Source organism: Saccostrea cucullata, unplaced genomic scaffold (genome assembly GCF_032062105.1).
Source record: "Saccostrea cucullata isolate Sc308-1 unplaced genomic scaffold, CSIRO_AGI_Scuc_v1 ctg12171, whole genome shotgun sequence".
Lineage (NCBI taxonomy): Eukaryota > Metazoa > Mollusca > Bivalvia > Ostreida > Ostreidae > Saccostrea > Saccostrea cuccullata.
This window is the reverse complement of record NW_026920905.1, coordinates 1-14,632: the sequence shown is the minus strand read 5'-3', so window position 1 is coordinate 14,632 and position 14,632 is coordinate 1. Positions and strand designations below refer to the sequence as shown.

Here is a 14,632-nt window from a genome sequence, read left to right as displayed (position 1 = left end):
TCTTTTAGATCGTCTCGTCCTGTCTGTGCCCTTGATAACCTTAGTACTATAGTAACGCACTAGTCATAATGTTACAAGATAAAGAGTTCTCTCTCTATTGCAAATGGTTTGACTTCTAGTCACCGTCTCTTTTTGTTTTATTTCATGGTGTAGAAAATTTGAGACGACAGTACGCATTTGTCACATTGTAGGCGTACATTGCAACCCCTTTTTTTACAAAAGTCTGAAGCGCCTTAAACATGTTTAGCACGACTATTTTATTATATGAAAAAATACTTTAAAATTTTTTTGACATTCAATGTTAAATAAAAGCCACTGGGGAAACGGACACCTGAGAACAGGCATTTTTCATATGCCCTTGATAGGCCCAAAATCGGAAAATAAAATTACTCATTGACTTACTTTCTCGAGAAATCGACAATTTCTATCTTCACGTGTCCATTTGACTCGCACACTATCAGTAATATTTATATACATGTAATCTGTTTGAATCCAATAATTGATGCAGTGAGCAGAGTATGAAGTTTTCTTAACACTATTTTCCCTTTTGAAATTCCTTAATTTTTAAGTACATACATTGTATAATAAACAACATTGGTCAAAACAAAAGTACTAGAAAAATAATTATTTATTCAATATTTAAATAGCACAATATAAAAAAAGAAAATGTATAGAAAATTAAATGTTCAAGCAATTTAACAGAGTCGCTTTACTATTTCATATACTGTCTCTATACACGTCACTGGAGCGTCATCAGCTGATACCCCGGCGTGTAGGACATGTGCATAGGATTAACAGGCAGCATCGGGTTGCGGAGGATTATAGTGGCGGAAGTAGGGCTGCTGGTATTACTGGGAAGGTATTGTGGGTAAAATGCGGGATATGTTGAGGTATACTCTGGCATCCTCGGACGATGGGCTAACGGGTATGGTGGTGATGATGTCACCAAGGCAGTTGGAGGACTGGGTGATGAAGAAACTCCAGAGGAAAAAGATGAATTACTGTCGTCAGGAAGATTTGGCCTCAAATTCGGCAAATAGTGGATGCTGTAAAAAGAAATTGTAATATTAAATCTTCGGTGTATGCATATAAAAGATTGCTGTGACTTCATGAAAATTTTTGCGTTCGATTAGTAAGGTATATATTAATTTATTCATAAACCTTTCTCACTTTTTGGAAGGTAAACACTCGGGTTGCAGTCTGCTCTCCCCATTAAATTCTGCTGGACCACACGAGATGACATGAGAGCTCCTGTCTGTCGTCGGAGTTTGTTCCGGTGTCCCCGTATAAAACTGCTTCCTCATCCAGTTCATCTGAACGCTCTTTGATTCTCGCTTGAATTTAGCCCGCCTGTTTTGGAACCATATCTGTAAAATTATTTAGATCCTGTTACGTAAATAGACATATATATACATGTAGGGTCTATCATAAAAATCTTCACTGAAACTCGCCAAATTTTGCTTCATATCCCAGAAGACAGAAACCGTTCAAAATCCATTTTGTTTATTTTTTTTTTCAATATGAAGCATGAATTTGTCAAGAAAGTATTTTTAATTTTTGATTGAAAAGTAGTATTACATTTTACTATGTTTGTCTTATTCTTGTGAATGAAATTGTTAGTTTTCCTAAAGTAATACTTAAGCTTATACATTTAGGATCTAAATTTGTTTTGATATATAAGACTCCCCTTTGGAATATTGAGTTATAGCCACAGGCACCTGACGTTACTTATTTTTCTTTTAATAAAAAATTATACCCAAAACTTATATTAGGTATGGGTATATTTTTTTATTAAAAGAAATATAGTGTAATGTAGGTGCCAATCAGTGAATCAATCATTTATTTGAATCTCTTCACCATTTGACAATAGTATACAGAGATTACATATAGGTGATTTTATAACAGTAGGTCTAGATGCATGCGTGAGTCAAAACTAAACAAAAACAAAAACAAATGTAGGTTGCAATAAATGTGAAGTATGGGAATTTAGGCCGGGGAGCATATTTTATTTATTTTCTTTATAAAGGAGCACAATTTTCTTAGACAGCAGTGTTTATTGTAATGCATAATATTTTTAAAACTAAATCTATTCTGAAATTTTATGTGTTTTTCTGTCTGTTAAGCATAGTTTACTATGTTTCTGCTACTGGTTTTATACTTACCGCCACTCTTTTCTGCGGACACGCCCACTTTCTCGGCCAGCTGTTCGATGCTCTCAGAATCCGGGTACTGGTGTGTCAGAAACGACTCCTCCAACGCCTCAATCTGAAGGAAATAATTATTCTTATAATAAAGCCATTAATGCCTTAAATAGAGATGAAATTTTAATTATAATCATACAATTTTATTTAAACTTGTGATATTTTACATGTACAAACTTATGAAATACGCGTACGTATATTCTATCTTATTTTTTTTCTACGAAGTATCAATTTTATTTAACGACTTCAAATATCCTATCTTTAACTATGTTTTGCAGTTTTTGAATTAACATTATTTTATATTCATGGTTTATAAAATGAGTTTTGTTTCATTTCATACCTGATCGGGTCGGTACTTGATTCGGGAACGTGTTGGAACTTTCTTAGCTTCAGAGACACCCATTTTGTTCTTTACAGCAATTTAACCTAAATGAAAAATGAAATGGTTACAGAAATATGCAGGCTTTTTAAAAATTGTGTCACTTGCTCTCGTATCTGTCGATGAATTATAATTTTAAGTTTTAGGAAGGAAATTTTTTCATTTAATTAATTCTTTTCTATCTATACATGTAACTGATTTGAAGTTAGGAGAAATAATGTAAAATAAAGCAGAAGGTTAAACTTTAAGAATTCTAAAATTAAATAAATAAATAATAAAAATAAAATATTACATTTATTTAATTATACCTTAATTCTAGCAAAAGCTTGTCCGAATATACAGTGAAATCTTGTTACAGATATATTTTTCCAATATTCTGAAATAAAAAATAAATTTTCCCTTTTATAGTAAGCTAACTGTATAACTTACCTTACTGATCTCCCCGCTGGGTTGAAGTGAGGATTCTGTAAGTGAATTTTGTAAAGGAGAGCAATAATAATTAACAAGTTAATTAGTATAATTACTGTTGTTATTGTTGACGTGAGGGGTAAGTATTCACCGGCGGGGTGTGATCTTACCAATACACGTGTAAAAGTGGTGTTGTTTTAAGTCCACGCGCAACAGGAGGCGATTTTAATTACAAATACTTATCAATTATATATATTGAAGATAATTGGAGGTGATAATTGTTTGATTAATTCAATTTAACATGTGTCACAAAAAATAGCTACATGTAAAAATAATGTGATGAACAAATTCTATCCAATTATATGTAGACCAAGTTGAACGTTGATATAAAATAAATGAATAAAGATTTCATTTCGCTTTTTAAGTATCAATGTAATACATGTAAATTGTGTGCAAGACCTTTTCTTTAACCTTTCATGTTAACGATAAGCGTTTATTATTTTTTTAATTATTACATACATATAAATATTCCTTATTTTATGGATAATAGTATATATATATGTATGTGTACCTTTTAAAAGTAGGAAAATTGTATATACAGAATAAACCACATCTTTATCTTTGAAAAAATTATTTTGAATCCCCTCTCCTTTCTTTTATAAAATCATATGTATTTAATAAGTATATTCATATAAATACACATTCTATATTACAACCAATCTTCGTGATAATTAGTTGATTAATTTTTATCAATGAGCGATCAAAGCGAATGAGTAAGTCCAATACAAAGAGAGTATGTAGGCAGTTCCCACGTCAATGGCGCGCCTGCGGACATGGTCATCAATTTCTGATGGATCATCAGTACAGAAACAAATCAACTTGTTTTTTATCCCCTATAGATAGTGTAAATCTGTCTCCTTTATTATTAGTTTTGTTTTCACATGTGCATTAAGTGGATATTGGATTTCGTTTTCACGTAGTATATTCTTGATTTTTTGGATTAATATGGGAACTTGTGCGAAATTTGAAAACGACACTGGTAAGTCTTTAACAGGGACGTAAATGTAATATCGTTTTGGAAAAAAAGGGGGGATTAAACTATAACCATAAAAAATGGCAAAAAATTACAGGATGAACATGTTGCATTGATATTAAATAGAAATCTTTATGTAACATTATAATCATAAGCTATACAACTGTATACTTAAAAGTAACAGGCAATATAATTGTAACTTTAGGGTACAACCCCCTCAACCCCCCCCCCCCCTCAATGCATATCGATTAAAGATATGTAGTATAAATTCCGAGCGTAGTTAGTAAGGGATTATTTTGAAAGAGTGGAGGTACATGTATCAATTGAAAAATCAAAATACATTGTATCTTACTAAGGTCTTACTAGATATATAAAGGCAATCCAGACATTACATGTATATGCAGAATATATCCACATTCTTAGCGTATTCTAAATATTTAGATGTCTTCAATTTTTAAAAAAAAAATATGAAATGACGATGTTATTGTTGATAGTAAAAGTTGCTGTAATTCACAGGTACTAGGGGGTCGGATCCAAAATATAACCTCAAACGGAAATAAATGGATACTAAAACTGATCTGGTATATCCGAGAGAATGATTTTATTTTTATAAAAGGCTAGTTTAGGCACAAACACCTGACGTTAGCCTATACTTATTTTTCTTTTAATAAATAATATACTCCCAACTATAATAATTATCATAGGTAGGGGTATATTATTTTTATTAAAAGAAAAATAAGTAACGTCAGGCGTCTGTTACTTAAGGTTATTTTCTCAATTTTCCAATTATAATACTTTGTGATTGTGTCATAGAAAAATAGTCAAAGAACGGACTTTATGGGGGGTGGGGTACTCCCCCAAGCACCTGTGATGAAATTCAGCAATGTAATGATTTTATTTTAAAGTACTATATTTTTTACATGTATATATATGTATGTTACACCTGTACTTTCCCTATAGATTACACGTGTCGACTGGTGGACTGTGACGGAGAAGTCTCACAGTGGAGCACGGACGACCTTAAGCAGTACTGCATCCTTAAGGACGCCTCGCACATTTCCTGTCTGGATGTTTCCCTCCTGTACCGCGTCATCGCCTGCAACGTACCCGGATCATACGGGTACTCCAACGATATATTTCCCGCGGCAATCTGGGTCCGCAACGATTGTTATGCACAATTCCAAGTTTGTTACAAAACAGGTATACATTTAGTAATGCTTTGGTCCCCCTGCATTTTTATGTTTCATGTAATTTTAACAATATTTATAACACTTGCTGTTTATTAAACATTGTTTAAACTCAATACTCCATAGGAGAAGTCAACCACCCTGCCTAAAAAATAGATTAAAATTGAAATAAAAAATGGAGGGGGGGGGGTAACTAGCCATGCTGTGAAAATTTCGGTTTACATATTCTTTTTTTAAATAGAAAAGAAGGCATCAGCAGCAAGTCCGGTTGGAGGCACTATCTTCTTTGACCAAAAAAGGGTCACCAGGCTTAATTGAGGGGGCGGGGCATGAGCATAATATAGTAGCTAGCTATATTTTATATAATATATCATGTACTACATGTTTTGTTTTCTAAAGTATACTTTATGTTTTCTCAGTTACCTATATACTATATGAAATGTTAGTATATGGGTTCCTGGTTTTTAGCTCTACTGGTCAGAGACCAGAAGAGCATTTTTCAAAATGCTACTCCTCATTCAGTTTTGGTCTAATTTCAATATAACTTGGCACACAAGTAGAATACACTAAGATACATAATTATTCTGTGTATCAGTTTTTGATTTCGATGAACGGTGTTGCCGTGGTTACTAAAAATAGAAATTTCTATGAAATTCTTTCAAAATGCTACTACTTCTCCTACAGTTTTAATCTAATTTCAGTATAACTTGGCACACAAGTAGAATACACTAAGATACATAATTCTTTGTATCTGTTTTTGATTTCGATTAATGGTGGTGCCTTGGTTACTAAAAATAGAAATTTCTATGAAATTCTTTCAAAATGCTACTTCTCCTACAGTTTTAATCTAATTTCAGTATAACTTGGCACACAAGTAGAATACACTAAGATACATAATTCTGTATATCGGTTTTTGATTTGGATGAACGGTGTTGCCGTGGTTACTAAAAATAGAAATTTCTATGAAATTCTTTCAAAATGCTACTTCTCCTACAGTTTTAATCTGATTTCAGTATAACTTGGCACACGAGTAGAATACACTAAGATACATAATTCCGTAAATCGGTTTTTGATTTCAATGAACGGTGTTGCCGTGGTTACTAAAAATAGAAATTTCTATGAAATTCTTTCAAAATGCTGTTACTTCTCCTACAGTTTTAATCTAATTTCAGTATAACTTGGCACACAAGTAGAATACACTAAGATACAGAATTCCGTTTATCGGTTTTTGATTTCGATGAACGGTGTTGCCGTGGTTACTAAAAATAGAAATATCTGTAAAATTGTTTCAAAATGCTACTCCTCCCACAGTTTTGGTCTGATTTCACTATAACTTGGTACACAAAGAGACTACACTAAGAACATAAAGAGACTTTGTCAACGATCATTATTCTATTTTTTGCTGTTGTAAAGTTTCAAATCCCAGCTGCTTAAGTACTTTTCTCTTCCTTTGCTATAAGTTCAAACAGTAGAGCTTCAGTCTCGACAGAGACTTCTGGTTTATAGTATACAATATATCGGCAAAATTATTTGGGAGGAGGTCACGGCCTCCATGCCCCCCTCCCCACCCCCGCTTCCTACAGCCATGATGAACAACCTTAATATTAATTATTTTCGTCCTGACATAATTCTAAATACACATACTTATTTTGTATACATTACAAGTTTATCCCTGTCCACACCTGTACATTGTGTCCGATGATTACCTATAATGTTTATGACCACTATAGGTGACAGTTTTATTGTATCTACATAACACAGATCGACGGAGTACAAAATGTCCAGTGTCATCTCAAATAGACAACCCAACCCACATACAGACGTATAATCTTAGGAATTTTTGCCTCAACCTCAATCATAGACGTATGTCCTCTGTGCAGACATATCTTTAGTAATTTTTTTTTGTCAAAATACGAAGTATATTGATAAGATAGTGCCTAACACATGCATTTTATTTTTATGTAAATAATTGTTCATACTTCATGTCATTTCAAATAAACTTTTGGCATGAAAACATAAAACTTATGGTAAGAATAGTAATCGTTTGAATTATTCAATTTCTGACCAAAACACATTTTGTAAATAAGTAAGCTTTAATGGAAAAACGTATGATTAAAAAAACAAAACAAACTACATTAATGAGTTTATTGAGTGTAAAGAAAGTTATAATTGACGCCACTTCAACACTACTTTTCTTGGATCTTATTTCTTTCAGTTTTTTGGGGGGAAGGGGTACGGACGGGTAGGGATCAAGTGTTAAATCAAGCAGATGTATTTCCATGAGACGAGTACTAGTATATGAATGATACGTCATGTGTTTTATTTCAATGCAAGATCCTTTCTTTTGTCTATAGTATGACATGATGAATAATATAAAAAAATTATCCTTTCTAGATAATATGAAGAAAATAAGTAACGATCTGAACAATCCATGGTCCAGTGTTGTGATGAATAATACAAAAGAGACCCAAAACCTGTACGGGAACATTACCAACCAGTCCACACCGTACAACAAGTTCTCAAAAATCCGCTATTCCACAAACTTTCCTATTATTCCCAGACCACCGAGACAAAAACCTTGGAAATCTAAAATCAGAAGAAAGCCATCAAGTTCTGAAAATTCCGACAATGAGCCGTCAGAAAATGTCCTTGCGGTTTCTAAGTTGCCCGAAACAACAACAAAATCAGCTCAGGTTAACAACTCAACAGTGAGTACAACCAAGATGACAACGAAAACAAACCTAAAAACAACCAAACCAACGTCTCCTTCTACCAGTACGGAAACCACACCTGTTAACCCGAGGCCAGAGTCGGAGGCGAACAATACTCTACAGGAGAAAAACCTATATTTCATGAACAGCGGAGTGATTCATGCCGGGGAAATCGACATTGACGTCAACGGAAGAATCAAACATCATCACTTGTCTAACGACTCGACGGACGAGTTCGAGATCAGCACGCCCCACGGTGGCTCCCCGCTGTCGGGGTCCGAGTTCCTGTTTGGAGCGGTGTTGGGGATCGCCTTCCTTGCGTTGGTTCTGCTAGGCATAGTTCTATTTATATGTAGAGCGAAGATCAAAAGGTATATAAAATCATAACGTTTACTGCCATACACAACCATCGAATTCAGAATAATTTATTTTTATCCATCTATCAAATTTAGTGCTCTGTCCTTTGCATGGATTCTCAAGACTAACCTTTTGTGATATTCATGCATACACCCGATTATTTTAGATGCGTCCGTGGAGAAAAAGGAAACACTGAAACTCCAGTACAGACAAGAGATGGAGTAAGTATACGAAGAACGTTAACGCGCATCACATGTCGTTCTGACTTTTATGTAACAAACTACTCACATTGTAAGCAAATTTGACATCTCTATTTCTTTCTGCTTTTCAATGTTTTTAAGACATATTGAAAATATACCTTATGTTTTATTTACAAAATGTACTGAACCACTAAAGACTTTAATAATTACATAATTTTTGCAGGATATATCTTTCATCAGTGGACCCCTGACAGCGGAGTATCCGGGTCACAGACCAAGAGCTAATGCTAATGTAGGAACCGTAATCCGGAGTACGAACCCTGTCCACAACCAGTTCAACCAAGTGAATCCAGGATTCAATCAACCGTTACCAAATAACCAATATTTCATTTTACAACCAGAAAACCATTCGAACGCTCCCCGCCATCACAGACATTTACACCACACAGGCTCGGAGTATGATGACGAGGGTTCACATAAATATTTTGTTTTGGAGAACTTCCCTTCAGAACTTTGTTGTCCTAAGGATAAAGATGATTATGACAATGCTGTCCCCCACCCCTGTTTTGGAGGGGGCGCGTGCTCATTGCCTGACGAACGCCCCCGAGAAAACAATTCAGTCGATACGGACAGTGAGCTGGGAGCTGCGGGCTATCGTAGAATCGGAGATACCAAGAGACGGGGCAATGAGCATAGAGTGTCTCAAGTTTGATGTCTTACCGAACTGAATTTGTGATATAATGTGCCAAAGAAATTTGTGCTGGAATTATTTTTATTCAAAGTTGACTTCTAACATTGACAGTTTTATTTTGTCTACCTCTTTATAAATGAAAATGATTTGATACTGTATCACTGTGCATTTTTATGCAAACGCCAATAAGAATGAGACAGTTTGTTAGAGAGAGAGAGAGAGAGAGAGAGAGAGAGAGAGAGAGAGAGAGAGAGAGAGAGAGAGATCAAGTGTACATTTTTCATTAAAAGTATATTTTTCATTTGAAGTGCCAGTTAAAATAAAAGAGGCGAGAAGAATTTAATTATATACATATAATGTGCCTAAATTATGTAAAAGAATTAATTTGAAGACAACTGCTTGTTTGAAATACAGATTGCATAATCAAACCTGCATCCTATCTTGAAATTTAAATTTCTTGTTCATGTTTTTCAAGATACCAACGTTTGCCATATCTTCCAAGAAATAGTTTTCATATGAAATGTCATATTATAATTATAATAATTTTCTTTTTGGACACAGTTAAAAATTTGACTATCTCGAGATGATAGAAATGTTTAAAAATTATTACAAATCCCAATTTAAACTGCGATATGTGGAGTTAATCGCAATACATAAATACATAAACATGCATGATATTTGATTATTTGCATGTAAACGTAGTTTTAAGCCCATTGTATAGAGAAATTGTTTTTTAAAATTTATTATTACAGATGATGAATATATACAAAAAGAAATCACTCACATAGATATGTATACTGCCACGAGAACATTACAAATCTCCAGAGAAATGCAATAAAAATATGGATAACATACTAGTATATTAGATGACACGAACCCGTACTCTAAAATATGAAAATACAATATTTTAAATTTTCCTTTTTCAAGAATTGTTGTATTGTGGAATGAAACAATCATAATGAGAAAAAAAAAATGTTCCAAGTTTTCTCTATCTTGGGTTCCTTAAACAACCTCATTATACTTTAGTGTTTGATATTTTTCAGCCACATGTATCTATTCCGATTTCAATTTTTCATAAATATCAATTTGATGGGAAATGTATTTTTTAGTCCATGAAATGAATTGAATAACTAGAGGTATGTGAATGATACTGATGAAGCCATTAAACGGTCCACACTTTAGCTATACTTATTATACATTAGATGACACGAAATGAAATGTCAGAGAGAAACACCGAACACTCCAATAATTATATTCAGAATCAAAGTACCAAATATAAGTCCGATCACAATATTGTTCATCAAGTTTGATCTTTTATCCTTTTCCAAATTCCCCTCCGTGGTCCCCAGGAACAATAGTATAAATCCAATGACGATCTGTACTAATATAGACAGGATGAGGAGGACCAGTAGGGGGTAGTAGTAGCTGTGAGACTCCCCCCGGTCCAGGAGGGCCTTCAGTTGGGAGGCATTGGCCACCAACAGACCGACGTCTAGTAGGCCCTCCGCCACCGTCTTCTTCCGGGCGTATGCCGACTTCTGGACAATGCTCTAAAAATAGGAACACAAAATTGATTTTTTTTGTTTGATTTTGTTTTCATTTCTTTTACCCTCATATCTGCGTGTTTACATTAAAATACCAATGTAGGACAAAATAATGATAAGATACACATTTACCGTATTTGACCTATTGAGTTTATTTTCTTTTTAATTAATAAGCAATATTTACTACACTGTACCAAGAACAATTGAGAACATCTAACGTCACTAAATAGCCGTAAATTACTTTTAAAAATTAATTTAACTTTAAAGTTTATCTATAATTTTTACCTGTGCAGTGGATGCTCCTTTTCCTTCTTCAGACATTTTCATCTCCATGCCCAACTCCCCTGAACACGCCTAACATTCAGTTTGTAGAAGGGGTGAAATCATTTTCTATATTTTTAGTGTTTATATTTCCCGTTATTGATAGCAACACACGGGTAAAAACATACGTTAAACTGATAAGGACAAAAACTTAGACGGTCCACCCAGTTAAAATTTACGATTTAGATAAGACAGCTTATATCTATATCTGCTAAATCCATTGAACATTGATTTATAATACAGGTTTCCACAGGAAATTTCCATTCATTGTCATTTTCATGATATTCGTACAATATTCATCTTCGAACATAGAAATCTCATTGAGAATAGCGGGGATTAATTGAAAACTCCATAAGATCATATAAATATAAGCTATCATGTGTGGTCAGCTCATAGAATGCAAACCAAGATGTTTGTCAATGTGTATACAGTTTCTAGTATTATGGACGTATTTTTATTACCGTTGTATCAGTCCGTGAAAGAAGCACTGGTTTCCATTTAATGCATTCTCTAAAGATAGTAAACGCCTCCTTTCTTTGTGCAAGAACTGAAAAAAAATGTAAATATTTAAACAATAGAAACAATTTCAGAACGTATATAACATAGATGGAGTTATGCCCCTGTCAACAGTTGTTAAAGATTGAATATATAATTGATTAGAAAAGAAAACATCTTTTATATTCTTTTACATAACAATATTCATCATCACACATATTGTAAAGCATTCTTCCAAAGATATTGTTCTATTGGGTATAAATTTAAATTAATATCAGTTTTTGCAAAAAACCTATGACATCATAGGAGGATGGAAATACACTGTACTTTTTAAAAGAGAAATACTGAGAGCACCTCCTAAAGTTAAAGCAATATGGTTGAATTAAAAAAAAAGACCACAAATATATTTATCAGCCTGCACTAAAATACAGGCAATTGGAATAAATATCTATGTCTCAGAATATGACTTTTGATAGCATCTAAATACACGCCAAATATATCATTGATATCTCAAATCACAAAAAGGCATGACCTCCAAAAAGAATGTTAAAAATAGAGGAGTGCAACATCTTTTTGTGAAATTTAAAAATTCAATATTTTTTGAAGATCTGTGAAAAATAATGGTTTATTTTGAAAATAAGGACTTTCCTGATGATATTCATGGCATCGATCTTTAATGAGAATCTACGCAGTTTCATGTGAATTTTTAAAAACCATTTTAATGTTTACAATTCCAAAATAAGGCATCATCTAATGATCAGCAAAACTTTTAACATTATTTGTTGATTACCAAACGAGATACAGGACTTGATATTCTTCATAATGTAAACAAGGCTCTTGTCCTGTGATTAACTACATATAGAAAATATCATTTTTAAACAAAATTGAATTCAGCAAATCACTAGAAACTTCTCATCTTATTTACGACTAACATCTGTATTGAAAGTATCTGCTTTGAACAACATATAGAGCAGTATAAGTATATTAACCTTTGTAAGCAAAAACATGACACGGACCCTGTTAACATAACTAAGGTTTGGAGCTCTAAATCTGTATTGTATCTCGACAACAAAAGTTCAAATTTTCGAGGATCATTAGAATGACCTTTGTTAAATTTTTGAAATTTTTTTAGGTGAAACTGTGTCCATGTACTTTGAATTGTGAACTACAACAACCTTAGTTTGAACAAGTTGTGGTCATGGCTGATGTTGAAATCATGATATACCATGTCAGAAGTGCAACGGAAAAATGTTGTTTGCCAAAAAACATAGATGTAAAAAAATCTGAAAGACATTCAAATAAAAGAAAATGAATTTTCAATGTGAAAAACAATAGTTGGTATACAATCTAAAATCTACAAATGTTATAGAAATCACAAGTAGCACAAAAAGCCTTATAATGAGAGTCAAGTATCTGTACATACCCAATAATGTCAGAAGTGTAACATATATATTTATAATTGGTATCGGAAACACGTGGTGTTGTTCGTTTACGTGTTTAGGTAGTATTTATAGTATCTTAAGATTTGATTGGATTTTAACGATTGATATGAGTTCAAATGAAATCGTGCGGAACAGGTAGTTTACCTGTGTCCAGGTATTAAGAATTAGAGGTTATTCGAGGTTTCGCTGCGCTTAGTGCAACAGGTCCCCGCCGACCCACCCTACTTTATAATGTATATATCTGATATGATTTAATATTTTCGTTTTTTATTTTGTAGATTGTTGTTTCAAAGAAGAATATTTAGAATATTTGTAACATTTATGTGCAATAAATGTCTGTTGCACAGACGCAGGCGATGCCGTTCCTAAACATGTGTTGGAGTTTTGAATTTATAAATAATTTATGTTCGGTTGAACTGGTGAATTAGAACATAATTGAAGTTTTTCTCACAGGCATGATATATTTTTATTATCACTATATGATTCCTTGATTTGTTTTTTTTTTTGGAAAATATAGACACAAAGAACATTTTCACGAAAAAGACATCAATTTTAGGGTTAGTATGTATTTTAGATGTATATTTTGTATGGCCAAGAGTACAACACATTTTTTTTCAAAGACTCATGTTATATGATGTATAGACTTCAATTCATGTTTTAAATCAAGACGTATTCTTGACACTCTTTATCAAAGAAATGATCCATTTGTAAAAATGATATACCCGGTACTAAATTATTGACCGTTTTATTATCAAAATCATTCTCCTTTCCAATTATATAATGTTGACATTTTTATCTTTTCTTCAATTCTTTCATGAATACAAACAATTAAACAAAGTGAAAAATGTTCCAACTCAACTTCTATGAAACAACAAACAATTTCTTGTTTAATTTTTGTATTACAGTTATACACTGAAAGACTCCAATGCACGTGGTCAAGAGTGCAACATCTATATATTAAATTTAGAATAACTGCTTGTCATATATGAATAATAATAAAGAAAAAAACCCGATGAGTAAAATGTTTCTAATTAACAGCGTTTGTTTCGTGCAGAGATTAATGTTAGATAAATTTTATCTTATAATTATATATTTTAGCTAGATGTTGTGAACTGAAAAGGGAATCATTCAAAATACAAAGCCAAATTAGAAAACTGTCGTGTGTTTTGCTTTTGAAGTATTGGACTAGACGTATTGCAAAAAACTCCGTCTGTACGCCCGTCTAGCTGTCTGTACGTCCACCCATCCATCCGTTACGTTTTGTGGTACCTAACTCTTATCTGCATCCTCTCTTACAGCACTGAATGAAATTTTATGAATCTTTCACAGATTATTTGCTACAAAGTGCCATTGTACATCTTCTATTTTACTCGTTGATCGGACATATATTTTGGGTTTCCCATAGCAAAACTGGACACTGCCATTCTTTATATAATATTGAACTAACTATTTTATCCGCAACTCCTCCTTTAGTAATGAATAAAATTAATTGATAGTTTTACTGGTTTTCATTACGTAATGCTACTGTTCACCACCTATTTTACTTTTGATATGAGACTTATTTCGGGTCTCCAATAGCAAACACGAACATTGTCATTATAATCATATGTGAGGCGGAGGTATCATTTAGAGAGCGCGCTCAGCGCTCACTGAATAGTGAATA

General features: G+C 33.1%; 1 protein-coding gene and 1 pseudogene across 1 annotated transcript; both read right to left on the bottom strand.

The window, feature by feature from the left end:
* Positions 1 to 739: 739 nt before the first annotated feature.
* Positions 740 to 2,604, bottom strand: LOC134258628 (homeobox protein ceh-8-like; annotated as a pseudogene).
* Positions 2,605 to 10,387: 7,783 nt separating this feature from the next.
* LOC134258627 (ninjurin-1-like) lies at positions 10,388 to 11,116 on the bottom strand. The gene is made up of 2 exons (XM_062741178.1): positions 10,997 to 11,116; positions 10,388 to 10,717 (listed from the first exon to the last, which is right to left on the bottom strand). The coding sequence occupies exons 1-2, from the start codon at positions 11,042 to 11,044 to the stop codon at positions 10,388 to 10,390; spliced, it is 378 nt and encodes a 125-aa protein (XP_062597162.1). The 5' UTR covers positions 11,045 to 11,116.
* Positions 11,117 to 14,632: the final 3,516 nt, after the last annotated feature.